Genomic DNA, 17,511 nt, shown 5'->3' on the forward strand with positions numbered 1-17,511 from the left:
GCCACGCTCAGGGCAGCTGCCCTACACACAACTGCCTGACACGTCAGGCTTTGTGCCTCTGACCAAACTGCTGTCACCAGCCCTTGAGCTGGCACATGCAGATACTGCTCGCTTTGGCCTGTAATGGAAGGAGGTCACACAAGCCTGTTTCCACAGGTTCAGGACATGCACGCTGTGGCTCCGCTGGCAGTCAGAAAAGTTTATCATGACTCTGAGCCCTTATTATTACTGCTCAAGTTTATTTTGATTAAATTTCAGTTTCTGTTCTAGTGTGACAAAAAAAAATTTGAAGAAATGCAAATTCAGTCTATTCTGCTGCCTTGCCTTTGTTCAAGCATAAGTAATAAGCAAGTGTAAGTCCTGTGATAGATGCCTAACCTCCCACGTGTCAGTATGAGAAGAGCAGGGATAAGCAGGCCTTCACATCAAACCAGGCAGCTGGTCTGCATCTGGCTGCTGTCCCTCCTCAGAGCTGCCCTGCCTGCACCGGAGGTGGAAGGGCTCCGTGCATTCATTGTGTGAGAAGTTCCTCAACAGAGACTGGACAGAAACAGTGGGGAGAAATGAGATTCAAAATGACAGGGTAAGTGTTTTCAGCCACTGTAAGGCTGACCACAGAAGTGTTTGTGAAGAGAAGAATGTCTGTACCAAAGACTCAGAAAAGAGAGTCAGATAAGGACAGCTTCAGCTTTATCCTAGCGCAGCATTATTTTTATCTGAAGTCTTATGAGAAGCCTTTTCTCATATCAATCAGAAAAACAACATTAATGTAACCTGGAGGATAAGTCCAGGAGAACCAGGAAACAAAAGCCAAAAAAACCCAAAACCTTGGTTCAGCATCAGGGCTTATCTTGAATTCGTTGTCTCTAAAAATCAACATCTCTACACACCCAAGTGCACAGCTGGAGGATCTGTTCTTCTGAAAAGGAAGAGCTGGAAAATCCTGCCCATTTCTATGCTGAAGAGGAGGTACTGCTCAGCTCTCTCCCCTGAAAATTACTGATCCCGGGACACCTCTGACACACGGGGGTGGTACTGAGCTACCAGTCTTGTCTTACCGAGTTGCTGGAGCCTGGACGTTCCTCCCATTTAGTCTCTCGATCTTATACTCAACTCCTTCAATGATGACACTGGACTGCACGCTCACCTCCGGCACCTGTTTTATCATTTCATCCTCTTCTGCCTCCTCCTCCAGTAGGAGGGTACGTTTCTGCTGCAGTTTTCGAGCTGCCAAAAGAAGACAGACTGGTACCACAAAGCACTTGCTAGACCCCCACAAGGATGCAGCCTCCGGGCAGGTCCTTACGGTCGTCGTCCCTCCAAGCCTGTGCTGCTTTAGGTCCATGTTTCTCCTCCACCACACTGATGCTTCAGGTGTAACAAACTCAACCCAATCCCTCCGTCCCTCCTTCCTCACTCACTAAACTTCCATTCCTGGACACTACAGGACTGATTTCTGACCATTCATCACTGAGAGTGCTCATCCTCAAACTGGAAGTTGTGTGTGGAGCACAGAGCCCCAGGAACCTGCACACACGAGTGGGAGCTGATCATCCCCTCGTCCTCGGGAGGGACCAGAGCCTGGGGAACCGCCAGGCTGGCAGACGGGGGGTACAGGAGAAACCGGGACAGGGAGCAGCCTGCTCCACACAGGCGACCGCTCACCAGTGGCGCTTCCAGGGCTCCATTCCAGGGCCAGTTCTGCTCAACACTGATCAAGGCTCTGGATGCGGGAGCTGAATGCACTGTTACAAGTCTGCTGATGATACTCAACGGGGAGGTGCTGCTGCCTCTCTCGAGGGACATGAGGCCTTGCAGAGGGATCTAGATAGACTGGAGCGTTGGGCAATCATTAACGGCATGACATTTAACAAGAAAAGTTCCCGGTTCTCCACCTGGGAGAGAGTAACTCTGGACACGAGTACGAACTGGGAGAGGGGTGGCTGCAGAAAGGGCTCTGGGGGCGCTGGGGGGCAGCAGCTCGGCAGGAGCCAGCCCTGTGCCCGGCACCAGGAGGGCAAACAGCATCCCGGGGGCATCCACCCCAGCACGGCCAGTGGCCAGGAGAGGGGATTGCCCCGCTGTGTCCAGCGCTGGCGCGGCTGCACCTCGAGTCCTGCCTGCAGGTCTGGGGCCCTCCACTGGAGAAGGGTGTGATGGTCCCTGAACGTGTCCAGAGGATGGCAACAGAAGTGGTGAAGGGCTGGGAGGCAGGTCCTGCCGGGGGCGGCCGAGGGCTCCGGGTCTGTCCAGCCGGGGCACAAGGAGCCTGAGGGGTGACCTCAGGGCTCTGCAGCTCCCAGGGAGGGGACGGGGACAGGGGGGTGCTGAGCTCTGCGCCCTGGGCTCCAGGGGCAGGGCACGGGAACGGCTCAGAGCTGCGCTGGGGAGGTTCAGACTGGGCAGGAGGGAGCATTTCTTTACCCAGAGGGTGGTGAAACCCTGGAACAAGCTCCTGGGGAGGGGCTCGGTGCCCCCGGCCTGTCAGGGTTGAAGAGGCGTTGGGGCAACGCCCTTAACAGCAGCTCTGACTCCTGGTCAGCCCTGGAGAGCTCAGGCAGTGGGACCAGATGACCCTTGTAGGTCCCTTCCAAATGAAATATTCTGTTCTATTCTCACCTGTCTACCAAAACTGAAAATTGATAACAGCCCTTGGCCTCCTCTATTAAACGTTTTTAAAATTAACAAATGCAAACAGAACTCTTGTGCAAGTAGGGGTGCCTACATGCTGAAACTTCTCATGCTGCCATCTGCTAGCAGTGGGACTCCAAAGCAGCAGAAATCTTTGTGTAAGTGATGGAACTGCAAAGATCCAGAGGATGTAACTTAGCACTTTGAGATATTTGATTGGGATGTTTCATCCTGAATAATCTAGAGCTTAATTTATTGTCTGGATAATCTTCACCATGGGATCCCTCTTACCCAGAGGGGATTTTTATTTTTTTTCTAGTACTGAGAGGTACCCTGAGTAGAGGTGATCTTTGATCTTTCTTCCCATCTACCCCACTTCGCAAGTCTCAAAACAAGGTGAAATGCAACCCTAAAACTCGTCATTACAGTCTCTCCTTTCACACTTTGTATCTTGATCTTTGTGTCTCCTACATTTCCCTTTGAGCCAACAGTAAGAGTGACGTACCCAGATAACTTATGTTGGATCTGTGATTCTTTTGGCCACATTGCACTGAAGAAATGAAAAATAACAAGCTGCAATTTCTTTTTCTTACCTTTCTTTCTAGCTTTTATGAGCTTACTCTTGTCTTAAAATGTATTCACATTCCTGAACTAAGTGAAAATGAGAAGGTTTCTAATGCTCTGGACAGTCTCTGAACAGGCATATAGGAGGGAAGGTGGGAAAGACTAGCTGTTTATAAAGGGAAAAAACCCCAAACCCCAACAGTTTACAAAAGAAATTCTATGATAATCTTTTCAAGCAAGAGAGTCACAGCTCCCAAACCCAGGAGTCCAATTCCAGCTGTATTGATTCCAGCTATATTTTCTTATGGAACAGGACAGGATTTCAGTAGAAACCCTTTTCCCCACTTTCCTCATCACCTTTTAAGACGACTCTCAAGCAGGAGGAAATTACACCAAAAACTATAGCCGTAATTTTCCCTCCTTGCAAGCCCAGTGCAAAATCAGAGCAGCATACAGGGCAACAAAAGCTCTGCTCTCAGATCCAATGTGAGGATGCCACGGGCAACCCCGTGTTGCTGCGCATCAGCCTGGGCAGTTTACAAAGAAACATCATCATTAATAGCTTTTTTTAATAGCAGTAATAGCTTTTTAAAATTTTATCGAAGAGTTTACCAACTACAGGACACCCTGGCACCACAGGACTTCCACCAGCCCACGTAGTAATGGTGGAGCATCTGCAGAACTCCTTAACGTTCCCTGGCTGTTACCAGGCCCTGGGAACAACCACCCACGGGCTTCTGGAAGTGCTGGATTTTGGGTGTCTGCGCTCTCTCATGTCCCCACGGAGAAAAGACTCAACAGGTCAAATCTCCCCGCACAGATTCCAACATACCTTCCTCCTCTTTCATTTTCTTCAGGTCATCCTCTCCTACCAAGGAGACGCGCTTGGGAGGCTTATCCATCTGCTGTTGCTTCACCTCGATCTCGAAGTACTTCTGCCTCTCGCGGAAGGATCTCTGCTCCGGGCTGTGCAGTGCCCCCGGGCTGAGCGCGGCCACCTGCGGGAGCGGCACCGGCACTGCCTGGCGAGCCCAGCCGTGCCCCGGTAAGCCCCTGCTTCCCCCCCGTGCCCACACCACCGCCCACCACCCCACGAGGCCCCCTCCTCCTTCCAGCTCCAGCCTCCAGCACTCACCTCCGGCGCAGCTTTGGGATTCTCTGTGCTGCTCTGACCGGGCAGTTCCTAAGAATACAGAAAAATGGGCATGTTCTAGAAAGAAAGTTTTCTACCAGCACTGCTGCCCTCCAGCCAAGTGCCACCAATGCCACAGAAACGGCGGCAGCCCCACAAACCAGCCCCAGAATGAACACAAGGCAACACCACCTCGGGCTTCGCAATCACCAGTATCAAGGACTGGCGTTACATTGAGGGCTGAACACAGACAGACAGAGACAACCTTTAAAACAACAGAAATTGAAAAACATGGGGAAATAGGTGAAGAACAGGAGCAGAGGGCTTAGATTAATGGAAGAGACATAGATTTTCTTTAAATCAAAGACGTGACTATTGAAAATTTACTTCTAAGAAGTGGAAACACCATCAAGGAAAGAAGGAAATCTGTATTTACCAGAATAAATAACAGAATAATGGATGATTTTAATTATAGGGGGCAGGAAAATAAATTGATGCACAAAATCCATCTGTAAACCAGAAATCATTAAGTGTAAAATGAGAACTGCCAAAAAGTTACTAAAAATGTGAAAGTTTTTAAACTATACAGATGAAAAGGAACAACAAGAAGAGAGCAAGTAGACTACCTTCAACTTCAACTTTATTCAAACACACTCCAAAAACTAACTGAAGGTTTTAATTTTGTATAAGTAAGGAGCACAATAACAGAGAAGGGAAGAAATAAAAAAAAAAAAAAAAAGCAGCTTCTAGCTGAGAAGTAAATGTCTGGAAATAAGAAATTATTGCTGCTAGCACAGAAGAAAACCCGAGAGCTCAATACACCCACCTGCAGGGACAAGATAATCACTGTCCAGTTCTGAACGAAATGACTTGTGAAACTGCCAATCTGACAAGCATCGATTCTGAACTGACTTGTTTAACTGGGTGGCAGCTCATGTCGAAAAAATAGCTCAGATACCCCTCAAGAATCAAGAAGTGGGCAAAAACAATTTGAGCAGTGGAGCTATCAGCCTCTTCTGTTTCAACAGGACAACTATTCACGGCTGAATATAATTAAAACAAAAATAACTAGAAAATATCACAATGGAACAGGCACAATGAAGATTAATCTAGTATCTTCCTTTGATAATATAGATAATTTTTTAAATGAAGGAACTGCACAGAATTGCCTGAGACTTCGGAGTTTTGTGACCAATCTTGCTTAACATTTTCATTGCCAGATTTGACTCAGAAACCAGGAAGGTGTGAATAAAGGTTGTGAATGGCAAAGTCCAGAATACAGACTCACAGAAAGGCAGAGTTGACCGAGACCTCTGCCAATTATTTCATTCCTCCCACTCCACTGATTGGGGACAAGCACTGTCAAAATTCAAAAGAGTCTGGAGTATCATCCTGGAACGACAGGTTGATTTGAGGAGGATGAAAATAATTTAATATCACAAAATACAAGGTGATCTACTTCAGGATCAGTTTGTTTCTAAAACCACAATATATCAGCTAGAGATTATGAAGCTGGAGAAAACGTCCACGTGCCAGATACAATCTGTCTCAGGAGCTCAGGTCACCTGGTGGGTCGCAGGTGCCAACAGAGCCAAGTTCCACTTCCTTTTCACCCTGGACTTAGCTAACAACTCCCTCAGCTTCTCCTGACCGTCATCTAACTCTGAGTACATGAGTCCCTAAAGCCAAAACGGCCCAATATCAACCCTACAAACAGTAAAGCCAGACTTGTGACCCACATTAATTTACCAGACCAGATCAGGAGGAGGCCGGTGAGCAGCAGCGCAGGGCAGGACCAGCTCAGGTGTGACACAGCGCTGCTGTCCCCAGTCACTGCAGGACAGCCCTGGCTCCTAACACAGCTACGGAAAAGTGAGGGGATCTACTGCCAGGTAAGGTTCAGAAAAAAAGATAAAATAAAGACAGAAACAAGCAAACAAACAATACAACAGTGGAAGACAATCTGGGAAACAGGGTAACTCATTCACATCAAAGATGTGGCAGCAAGAACCCAGGTCGAACAGGCGGAAAGGGAAGCAGGAGGAAGACGAAGAGAACTGAGGCTCTTCCCAAACACGAGGTGTCAAAGCGGACAGTTGTTGCTTCTTTAGTTTAGCACATGAAGTGGTGGTAGGACTGTCCACAGAGACAGCTCCGGAGGTCCCGCGTCGCCGGGCGCGGCCACGCGTGGGGACGGGCTCCGAGCTCCTGGGGGCGGGAGGGCACTGGGGCTGCACCGGGCCCCGCGCGGGGGACCTGGGCAGAGCAAGGGCTGCCCCGGGAACAGCCCCTCCTTTCGCCAGCACTCGCGGGAGCTGTGTGCCCGCGTGGGGCTGCAGGAATGCCACTGGGGCTGCGGCGTGACGAGTGAAAGAGCATCAAATGATTTAGGGGGCTGCAGGGCATGACATCTGCAAACAGGCTCAGGAACCCGCGCTGGTTCGGCCTGGAGAAGAGGAGGCTGAGGAGAGCGGGATCTCGTTCCTGCATTCAGCTTCCCGGGGGGGTTACAGCACAGGGTCAGACTTCTCAGAGGTGCACAGCAAGAGGATGAGATGCAACAGACAAGTTGCAGTAAAAGAAATTCTGATAAAACATATAGAAAAAACGTCTTCACTGCAGAGAGGGTCATACAGTGGAAGAGGCTGCCCACAGTGACCTCAGTCTCCACTGCTGGAAATTCAGCACCCAAGCAGACTGGGCCTGAGCACCCTCACACCACCTCAGAGGTTTCACACTTTCACACGGAGGACTGGGGCAGATCACCTCCAGAGGCCTCACGTAGCCCAAATGGTTCCATGATTCACCCACGTGGAGGGGGGAAATAGTTTCAATGAAGTTAAAGATCAAAATCTAATAAAAAATTCCTCAGAGCAGGTTGAGCCTGGTCCTGGACTCTGGAAGTTCAGAGAGTTTCTTTCTATCAGAACAGCACGGTTATACAACAGCGTCCCAACGTCCAGGGAGAGCAGCGAGTGACACTCAGTGAGCTTTTGGGATGTGTGTGTTTATGGACAGGGCTCTGCAGGGTGACCAGCACCACACGAACAGGCTCCAGCTTCCACAGGGACCTCAACATCTCCCTCCTGCAGGACAGCTCCTTTGGAGGAAACACATCATTCCCTCCCTACTCTCACCGCTCCGCAATGCCCAACCCTCTGCTGGCAGCAGGTTTTGTGACACCCCCCAGCCACACCAGTTACCTGTGCCTCGAGCAGAGGGTGTGACAAGGGCACTGCTGCAAAGGTCTTGTAGGCTTGCTTGACATTGATGGGGATCTCGTCGGGAGAGGGTGGTGACGGCGGCTTCTGCTACAGGGACAAAGACAGAAGGTGAAGATAAGCACAGATGTTATAAAAAAACGAAAATGGGGAAACAGCCCAAGTCAGCCCGCAAAGCCTGAGGAGTGAAACACGCCAGGGACAGCTCCTGCAGCCCTGGGCAGAGATGAGCAGGGTACTGTACGCGTGCTACACGCAGCAGCACACCCACCACACCCTGCTCTACTGCCTGGGTGGTGGAGGAACGACATTCTGGTTGTACAGAACCCCAGTGACTTGACCAGACTTTTGTGACGGGTCTCTTGGCCAAGGGGCCACAGCGCTGTCACAGTCCTTAAGGATTTGCACCCAGCTTCCATCCATGTCCCTGCTTGAGTCAGTGGGCTTCTGGGGCTGGGAGAAGAGAGCTGACAGCTGACCCTGACCCCTGCTCAGGGCTGAACAAGCCACATTTAGTTTGTCAGAAAATTAAAGGTAAGCCCTGGCCTTATCTGGCATTTCTGACTACAGAAGCCTTTTTCATGGGAAGGGATCTACTAGTCTGATCTGGTTTTTGCAGTGGCTGTGGCACTTCTGTTTATAAAACGACTAACGTGCACTTCAAGGTCCTTCTAGACTAATGGTCACAGTCTCCTAAACCAACGTGGAACCCATTCAGGGATCTGGAAGCTGGAGACCTGCCTTTATCTCAGATTTTCCCTTCACAGACTTCCACTTACTCAGAAACATCTGATAAGGTCCAAGAAGCCCCTCCTACTGCTTGGCACTTGTCTTTGCTGGTCTTTTCCTCACTTATCTTCCCTGTGACCCCTCCTATCACATGCAGGAGGGAAGGAAGAGCTGGGATGACCCGCTCAAAGCATCACAGAAATGAGTGGGGGTAGGGGGGGAATGATACCACCATCTTCTTCTCTACTAGAAGCAAATCCCTTTGGGTGCTTCCTTCCTTCAATCCCTCTAGCTGCACTGCCTCAGTTTCAGGTGTCTGGGGTTCTTCTTTGTCCTGGACTGAGGCTAAATTATGTTGTCTGATGATATTCCCTCTGCACAGGCTAAAGAACAGCACATCAACATCAGAAGAGACTGTAAAATATGTGAATCTTGGCCAATTACATGGATTATATATAGCTGTTTGTCTGCAAACCAGGTCTCGAATTTGGTACCATGTCACACAAGCTTCAATAAGCAGAGAAAGGCTATACTGCAGGTATACAAGTCTCCTGTCATGACAAAGACCAAAATACCTGAATCTTTCTCTCCCATCAACATACAGCCCAGGGAATATGACTCTTCCAAAAACAATCGTTTTGCAAATCATAAAAGTTATCATCAGCAAGACGGTATCGAGTCTCACTCCAGGATGCAAGACACTGACAGATAAAGGTTCTGAGAGATTTCTGCCTCAGCAGAACGCAGCAGCTCGTCAATAAGGATCTGAAGCTGTAACTGCTCTGGGGATTCAGGCCAGAGCAGAGTTTCAACAATGCTCATTTTCTGAAGGAGTAAGTGAAGACAATTACTCATCTACATTAGAAAAACGAAGGGATGCACCGACAATGACACTTTGGGAAGGGTGTATGTTCTCACCCAGGGCATCCAGACCCGTGCAGAACAAGAGCAGCTTTAACTGACGCTACAGAATCAGTGTAAGGGTGCACTCAGCCCACCCACCAGAAAACGTGGCACTATAGCCACCTCGGGCAGACAGACACGGCTTAGCAAGAGGGAACTGCAGGCCACTTACAGAGTTCGGGATACTGAAGCGCTGCTCAGGCTGCTGGAAGGGGTTGGGGCTGTCCCCGTCCTCCGCGCTATGTGAGGCAGCGCTCTGTCGCACTCGGGAAAGGGGCTGGATGACGCCTGGCTTGGTCTGCTCGTGTCAGCACCACGCAGCGGGGGAAAGGCAGAGGAAGGGGAGGGGGAGAGAGAGGGAGAAAAGAATAAGCAGTTAGGGCAGCAAAATGTCTCTGCCATGCAAGTGAGTCAGACAAATCCATGCACCTGTGCTCAACTCCTCAGCTGTGCTGCTGACTCCCGCCACCAGACTGGGGGGAGAGCTGCTGAAACGGACACCAAACAATGCCTCTGGTGCAAGTATTTTGGACAGCCAAAGAGATTCAGACATGCCGGGTCACAGCAGGACCGATGGGTTACAGAGAAGGCCAGGGCACGAGCAAGAATCTGCCATGCAAGCAGCAGCTGCAAGGGTCAGAGGGGTACGGCACGAGCGTGTCAGAGCCTGGAGGATGAAAGCACCACGAGTGGGAGATGCAGCAGGGACACGTCCACCAGGAATGAGCACGGGCAAAAGCTGGGGGTGAAAATGAACTGAGACCCAGGTAGGGCTCCAATGAGAAATGCAGACGTAAGAGCAGAGACAGGAGTCTGAGATTTGACCTCGATGCTGTCACTGCTGGCTGCTGTGTGGAAGTGAACAAACCACCTAATACTAGTGAGAGCAGAAGCAGGAATGGAGTGAGCCAGCAAAAACTACATGAGTGAGAGCTGCAAGGGTAAACAGGAATAAAAGCTGCAAAAACACTGGCAGCAAGTTTTCAAATTGACAATATTTGAGACAGTGCATCTGTACAAACTTGAGGTACAGTGGAGGACTGAAGGAGACAGATAAAGAGCCAACGGTGAGACGGACATGAGCTGGAATGAGCACACGGAGAGGGAAGAGGGAAGCTCTGTGTGCTGGAGGATGCGCAGGGACACTGCAATAACGTCTCACGGTGGATGTACTTACTGATTTACTGTCATCCTGCGATGTAATGAAGTTAATGGAAGCCTGAGAACAGAAACACAGGTGTAAATCTGGAGTCCCTGCAGGAAGCCTTTAGTTTTCCCTGCTCCACACAAAGAAATCGAGAACTCCCAAGCCCTCCCCTGCCCTGCCGCCTGCCCTGTACAGGGAGAAGCCCCCAGGTGCCATGCCACCCCCCGCCATACCTTCTTCTTCACGTGGGGAGCCGTCCAGAGCCCACCCGCAGGGGCTTCCCGTCCCTCTGCCGGGTGAGAAGGCACCCGCACCTCTCTCCGCACCCTCCGGGCACTGGCCCCCGCCCTCCCCTGCTCCAGCTCAGCGGGTCCTGGCCCTGGCTCACACCCCCTGCCCTCGGCGCTCGCTACCGAGCCTGAGCAAAGCCATCAGCCCCGCGGCTTCTGTGCCAGGAAGCGTTCGCAGGTGCCACCTGGCAGCGGCCGGCGGGGAGGGAGCAGCCCCCGTGCCGCGGGCCCAGGCCGGGGAGGCGAAGCTGGAGGAGGGGGCGAGGAGCAGCGGCGCCGGGCGAGAGCAGCGCGGAGCAGCAGCGCACACCGCACACCAACAGGCACTTACAAAGCGGGTCTCCCTGCCTGAGAGGTGAGCAGGCCGAGGGGCTGCAGGCGTCTGGAGAGGGGCAATGCCAGGGAGGATCGTCAGGGGAGAGAAGGGGAGAGAAAACGAAGAGACTGGGTTTTCCGCGAGAGAGGCTGAGACAAGCACCTTTCCCAGCACAGAGAGCGCAGTCACCCAGCGCTGGTGGTGTCCCCGCGCAGCTCCCGCTGCCTGCCATGGAGAACGACCCTCTGCCCTCCCTGGCACACACACACAGACCCACCACAAACACCTCCTTCCTCCCCCCTGCCAGAAGCTTGCAGGACTCAAGGCCAGGCAAGACCACCATGACACCAGCCTTTGGACAAGGGATTCAACTTCCCTCAGTAATTCTCCGAGAGCTCTGAAATAAGCCTATGAATTCTGGCTGGACTACAAGATGTCAGACCCAAAGAATTTCCATTAAAAACAGATGATGGCAGAGAATTAGAGATGCAGTTCCTTGGAACATCTGCTCTGGAGCAACAACCTGAAGGTCAGGTCTCCCAAATCCCCAAAAAATGTACGAGCCACAAGGCTAGTGATTGCCCTGTGCCTTTCAGTATTACCTGTTGGACCTGTTCCATTTTGTGTGACATTCATTGTCCAGAGAGAGCTAAAAGTACCAGACACAGCCTCACCTGCCATGCAGGAGACTGCTGTGGAAGACTCTGATCCAGAAAGTATCAAATCCTGCCAATATGAGAGAAAGTTCCCATACAGAGTGCAGACTTGAGAGTGCCACGAGCAAGACTAATGGCTCGGCATGGCGACACCAAGGCACCTGCAACAACAACTGCCAGAGTCTCTAATTCACAATGCCCACAGACAAAGGAAGGGAAAAAAGCTGTCAAAATGACACATAGGCTGGATCTCAGAAATTAAAGCAGTGAGCAAGCCTGCTGAAGACCTTAAATAAAGGACAAAGTAATTAAATTGGCTATAAATACTGTAAGAAATTAACAGAATCTCTCTTGGCATATACATCTCTGAACAGAGAGATAAAAGAGAAAACCAAGAAAAAAGCTGTATAGATTATTCAGTATCTTGCCCAAGCTACAGAGGATTCATGATACCAAAAACCTGAAGTGATAGAATAGACTACAAACCGCAGCAAGTGCCACAGAACAGGGATTTTGAGACGCCCAACTTAAAACCGTAAAGCCAAACGCCTGTGTCTGCAGGAGTGCTCCTGGGCTGCTCCTAACTCCGCAGAATGCATTAGTGAGACCGTGTTTGCTCTCCTCTGAGCCCACGGAGGAGAGAGGGAACAGTTTCACCTGGAAAGTTTCCATTGTCAGAGCAGTGACTGCTATGGGAAGACAAAGCGGTGGCTGTTGCACAGGAACTGGATAATGACAAACTATTAGCCTTGGAGGACAAAGGATTTCTCCCTGAGCAAGTCCACCCCAAGTCAGAAGAGCAGGTGGCAGCACAGCCAGAGGGTTGTTGGCCAGAACAGTGACAAACAAAAACATCAGGGCTACTACGAAAGTTGCCTATGACAAGTTGGGACAAGGGATGTTCCATCCAAATACCAGTTTGAAAAAAATAAAATTAAAATGAGTGTAGTCAAATAGTGGGTCTGGCAGTGAGAGAGATGCAGACCTTCCATCTGTAGAGGCGTTCAAACTGATCTGGCTGGACCTCCTCGAGCACAGTCTCTGACCAGACCTTCTGCCCTAAATCATTCTACGAGCAGCTCCATGGGCACCCTAGGATTCTGGCTGCTCGTTCAACTGAGCTGAGGATCTTTAAAGACACAGCAAATGAGTATCTAGATCTCTTTCTACCGTAGAATGAGGAGCATCATCCCCACCCCATTCCTTCTAGATAAATAAGCCAATCTCAATGAAAATTTGCTCGTGGCAAAAGGAAGACTTAGAAACAGCCCAAAATAAACCTCTGATCCATACACAACTGCTGTCAGAAAAGCAAGTAAACATATGCGGCTGGAACAGAAAGCACTGAAACGGTATTACTATAATGAACAGTTTCTTCTAATCTTACTGTGTCAGTTTCAAAGGATCTAAGAATTGAGGGAGATGCAAGAGAGGCCAAGGAAGCAGCAGAGGATGGACTGAACGACAGCTCCACTGCCCTGTGCACTGCTCCCTGCCACAGGGTCCTGACCCTTCCCTGGGGTCAGTGTCAACTGTCACCTCACCACAAGATGATGAAACTCATCTCACAAAGCTGAACTGACCTAGTGGAAAAGCAGAGAGCTTTTGTCCAGCTTAGAGAACCGAAACGACTCAGCTGAAGATAGGGTCAGTGACAGAGCTACTAGGGACCAAATAGCTGGAGAGCAGCTGCACTCCAGAACGGATCAACAGACACAAAATGACTGAGGGTAGAGTGCAAAGTACAATTGTCAGTTCATTCCAGCCCTCTGATATAAAAACCAGAAACAAGTTATGACTGTGAAGGGAAAAATTTTAAAATCTATTTAGGAGTATTTAACTTCAAAAGACTCAACTAACTTGTGAAACTTATTGCCACAGGGCGAAAGTGAAGTCAAAGACTTAGCAAGATTTCAAAGAAAAGAGAGTTCACATGAGAAATAAGGACGGCTACTAGGAATAGGTAATGGCTCTCGCCCCCCAAAAAATCAAAAGTTACAAGAAATAAAGAAACTTCTCCTTTCAGAGTGAAAGCTGGCCTCCAACCAAAGAGTTTTAGAAAACCATTTCCCGAAGCAGGCTGACTATAACTGTGCTGCAGGTCCTTCAGCAGTGACGCGTGCTGCTGGCAGCGTCACACGCAGGACGGGGGATCTCTCTGGAGACTAAGTGGCAGTGGTTCACAGACAGGAGATAGCTCTCCAAAGCCTGACTCCTCCGTTTCTTCTGACGTACCAATTGCCAGAATTAAAGAGTCTCTGCATCCCTGGGTTCTCTCAAGGATGGAAACCAGACTCAGCTTCCCCTGCCCCTGGCAGCAGCCTCCGCCCTGCCCCACACACGTCCTGCAGTCTCACCTGCTGAGCACCCGGAGAATAGGGGCTTTCACGCCTGGCATTTCCCGTCCCAGACTCGCCTGCAGGAGCCTGAAAGAGAGAAGACAAAGGTAGTTACTGGGGAGAAGCAACTTCCATGCCTCTCTCTTTGCAGTGAGACCAGGAGCCAGGGGAGAACAGCGACATCTGGCCCGCGGCCAACCGTGGGCCACCTCACCACACACAAGCCGAGTTAGCACTGGGCCCAACCGCAGCTGTCAGGTGGCACAAACTTGCAAAAAGCGACATAAACAGCAAGGAAATGCCATTAAACACTGGAAGTGAGATCATATCCAAATGCCCCACAAGGCTGACTGAATCAGGTTAAAGCCTCTGCCTTGCAAGACATCCCTGGGAATCCTCTCCCCCTCACTTCTGTTTGGCCCTCAACAGACTGAGCCAGGGTCTAGGGAAACCTCCCGTCGTACAGACACTGAGCAAAAAAGACACTCCCAAGCCAAAGGGGAGCAGGTTCAGACCCCTGAGCAGTCCAGAGCGCAGGAAAGAGAGAGTCTGACCCCCTCCACGGGAACGCGGGGTCACTGGCACTGAGGCTGAGCCAGCCTACAGCCAGCCCCAACAGCCACCGAGTCCCAGAAATCACCTCAGCCTGCCTGCAGGATTAAGGAGCACAAGTTAGAAAGTATTTTAGAAGCCTACAGATGGAAACAGGTCCTTTGGGATTCAGAAAACTGTGTAAGCAAATCGAGGGTTCCGCGTTCATTCATACCATACCCATGCACTAGTGAATTGTTAATTTGACTCATGTCAGCCTCGGGCTATTGTGGTTCTGAACAAGCCAGGAGATGTGATCTGAAGTTTATCCTGGAGCACAGAAAACCTCTGATCCCTCTTAGCACTGGACTGTCACAACGTGGCAGCATTGGCTGACCCACTCCCACGCCTCTTGGTCACTCGGCTGCTGCCGCCCAGGCCCTCCCCTGAGCCCACACAGCAAGGCAGGAGCTGTTCCAGGGTGCTGTTTTCAGGGCCCTCGGCTCCCTAACCCAGCTGTTTTCAGGGCCCTCGGCTCCCCAGCCCAGCTGACACACGACAGGGGAGAAGAACACATGGCCGGGGGGAACTGATCCCTTTTCACAGCAACGTGGCGTTAGATCAGCTCCAGCTCACCGTGACGCCTCTCCGGACTGTGACAGCTGATCTGCCATAAAGTACCTTCAGAAAGGGCCGGTGCTCCCTGCCCACTGCTTCTCCATCTCCTGAACGCTAAAGCTGGATGTAACGCCTAAACCCCGGCCTTTGACTGAAGAACGGAGAGGTCACAGAGACTCAACTCCACAGTCTTGCTCCACGCTCATCTGCCTACACACCTCTGAGCAACAAGTTCCCACCAAGTAACTGGGCTACAAAGCTGAGAGAACTACAGCTGGGTGCTGTTCTGCTTGTTTCCCCTTCTGTGTGTGTGGGCTGTTTGTCTGCAGTTGTTTTGCTTCTCGCTTTTTGGACCTGAAAGGCTGAGAAAGGAAGAAGGGGAGAGTGCTGCGGTGCTAATCTGGGACATAGTGTCTTTGGCTCTGCCACAGGTTTCCTGTGCAACAGGGAGAAAGTTAAATACAGACAGACTTGCCCGAGCAAAAAGCAGTTTCCCTTGATATCTGAGTCTAGATATACCGAGATGTGTCACTTCCGGGAACACCATGCCCCTGGGCTGTCCGCTAACGATGTGGCTGCACTGCCCCTTAGTTTCCAGAAGCATTAACCCGGCTGTTTGTCCAGGCCCAGGTACAGAAGCGTGACCCCCCGAGCGGGAGCAGAGCGGGAGCGCCCCGCTCCCAGCCCCACTCTCGCCCTCCCAGAGATGCCGGGGAAGCTGCCTGGGCTGCGGGAGGGCCTGAGCGGTGCCGACACCTGGCGGTGACGGGCCGGGGGGGACGTTAGTGCCCGGGAGGGAACTCGCTGCCTGCCCGAGGTGGGGGAGCGCAGGTGTTAGGGCCTCGTGCTGCCGGCCTCGCCGTCCCGAGCATGCGCAGGTTTAGTAGAACGCGGGTGGCCGTGGCGGGGCGGTCACATGCCACACACTGCGTGCCACCAGGCTGCTTGCCTTGGAGTAAAGGTTGGTCTTCAGTACTCCCCCCCTGCCATAGCCGAGGGGCGGCCCCCCCAGGCAAGCCTGGCCTGCTGCCTTCCCCCTGCGGTTGGCCACCACAAAGGGGTTCTCACTGAAGAGGATCGGCTGAGAGTCGACCATGCACTCTTGCTCTGGCGCCTCTGGCATCTGCTCCGGGGACAAGGGGCAACCTGTGGGATCCCGCTTGTCTATCTGGGGCTGTTTTTCCGCCCCGCTCGTGCAGGTGTCGGGTGGTGCGGGGTCCTGAGGAGGGGCAGCCACGCTTCCGACGGCCGGGCCTGCAGCTGGGTCTGGGCACGGATCCCGGCTGTCCTGTGCCACTGGCAGGGACAGCACAGCGCAGTCACCCTCCATCCCGGAGCTGGCCTTATTATACTGAACGAGCTGAGAGGAAAACAAAAGGATCAGAAAGAAATAAGGAGAACAGAGTAAAGGAGAGGAGGGAGAAAATACAGAACAGCTGTTGATGCTGAAGGACAGGGGAGAGAGGAATTCCAGAGCTAGCACTTACACCACCACCCCTTCTCTCTGCTCTCCTCCACCACCAACCCCACGATCCCAAAGGCCACCTCCACAAGACGACCTGGCTGCCAGCACACAGCGCCAGGGAGCTGCTGGCCCCGACACTCCCTGCACCTCCCCAGCCCTCACACACACTCCAGCAGGTGCTTCAGCAGCTCGCCAGCGACGCTGCTGCTCTCCAGCAAAACTGACTGCCCACACCTGCACAGGCACAGCCCCTCTCCCCTCTTGCTGCAGCACGTCCCCAGCCCAGCCCCACCGCAGGGCCAGACACCAAGGGCCTCGCTCGCTCAGCACCACACGCAGGGTCACACCTCTCCCCTCACTCAGGTGTGTTTCCATCTACCACACGCATTTCCACCCCACCCACAGGAGCAAAAGTGCTTTTATGGCCCCACCTCATCAAAACAGACACCAACAAGTAGCAGAGAGCAAAATAGACACCACCAAGTAACAGAGAGCTAACTAACAGCTAACAGAGCACAGATGCCTTTGAGGGCTCTTACTGAAGGCAGGACCGAAACAGAGCTCCAGTTCTGCCCACGCTCAACTGGACCCATCCACAATGAAGCACTGACCCTTCCTCTTTTAACACTATAAAAGAGAGATTGTTACCCCAGCCAAAGCCTTCTTCAGGGAAGCAGAGATGATCAGAGAGCGATGATCAAATCTCCTTCCATCCAAGTGCCTGCTGAGGAGCAGAAAGACCTCTTCTGCTTAGAGCACATTCTCCAGCTCCTGTGTCACGGCAGCATTCACAAAAATAGCTCCCAAGGGCTGGGTGGGCTGGTGACTACAATGGCAGCTGAGAGGCTCAGGAATTTCTGAGGCCCTCCCCTAACCCCTCAACCCCAACCCAACCTAAAGCAGTGGTTGGCAGAGCCCTGGCTGGTATCATATTTCTTCAGACAGTGAAGCCTGTGCACTACCCTTAGA

General features: G+C 51.7%; 1 protein-coding gene across 23 annotated transcripts in view; it reads right to left on the reverse strand.

Moving 5' to 3' along the window:
- Nucleotides 1-17,511, reverse strand: part of SCRIB (scribble planar cell polarity protein) — a 109,171-nt gene that overhangs the window by 17,854 nt on the left and 73,806 nt on the right. For 10 of the 23 annotated variants that reach the window (XM_074898230.1, XM_074898237.1, XM_074898235.1 and 7 more), the window contains 9 exons: nt 16,027-16,437; nt 13,947-14,015; nt 10,949-10,999; nt 10,358-10,399; nt 9,353-9,478; nt 7,531-7,638; nt 4,331-4,378; nt 4,028-4,193; nt 1,059-1,227 (listed from right to left, as the gene is read on the reverse strand). In XM_074898230.1, coding sequence (XP_074754331.1) covers nt 1,059-1,227; nt 4,028-4,193; nt 4,331-4,378; nt 7,531-7,638; nt 9,353-9,478; nt 10,358-10,399; nt 10,949-10,999; nt 13,947-14,015; nt 16,027-16,437 — 1,190 coding nt within the window. The remainder of the gene's footprint in view (nt 1-1,058; nt 1,228-4,027; nt 4,194-4,330; nt 4,379-7,530; nt 7,639-9,352; nt 9,479-10,357; nt 10,400-10,948; nt 11,000-13,946; nt 14,016-16,026; nt 16,438-17,511) is intronic. The other 13 variants (XM_074898245.1, XM_074898241.1, XM_074898242.1 and 10 more) reach the window with 6 other exon arrangements.

This window comes from Athene noctua, chromosome 2 (genome assembly GCF_965140245.1).
Source record: "Athene noctua chromosome 2, bAthNoc1.hap1.1, whole genome shotgun sequence".
Lineage (NCBI taxonomy): Eukaryota > Metazoa > Chordata > Aves > Strigiformes > Strigidae > Athene > Athene noctua.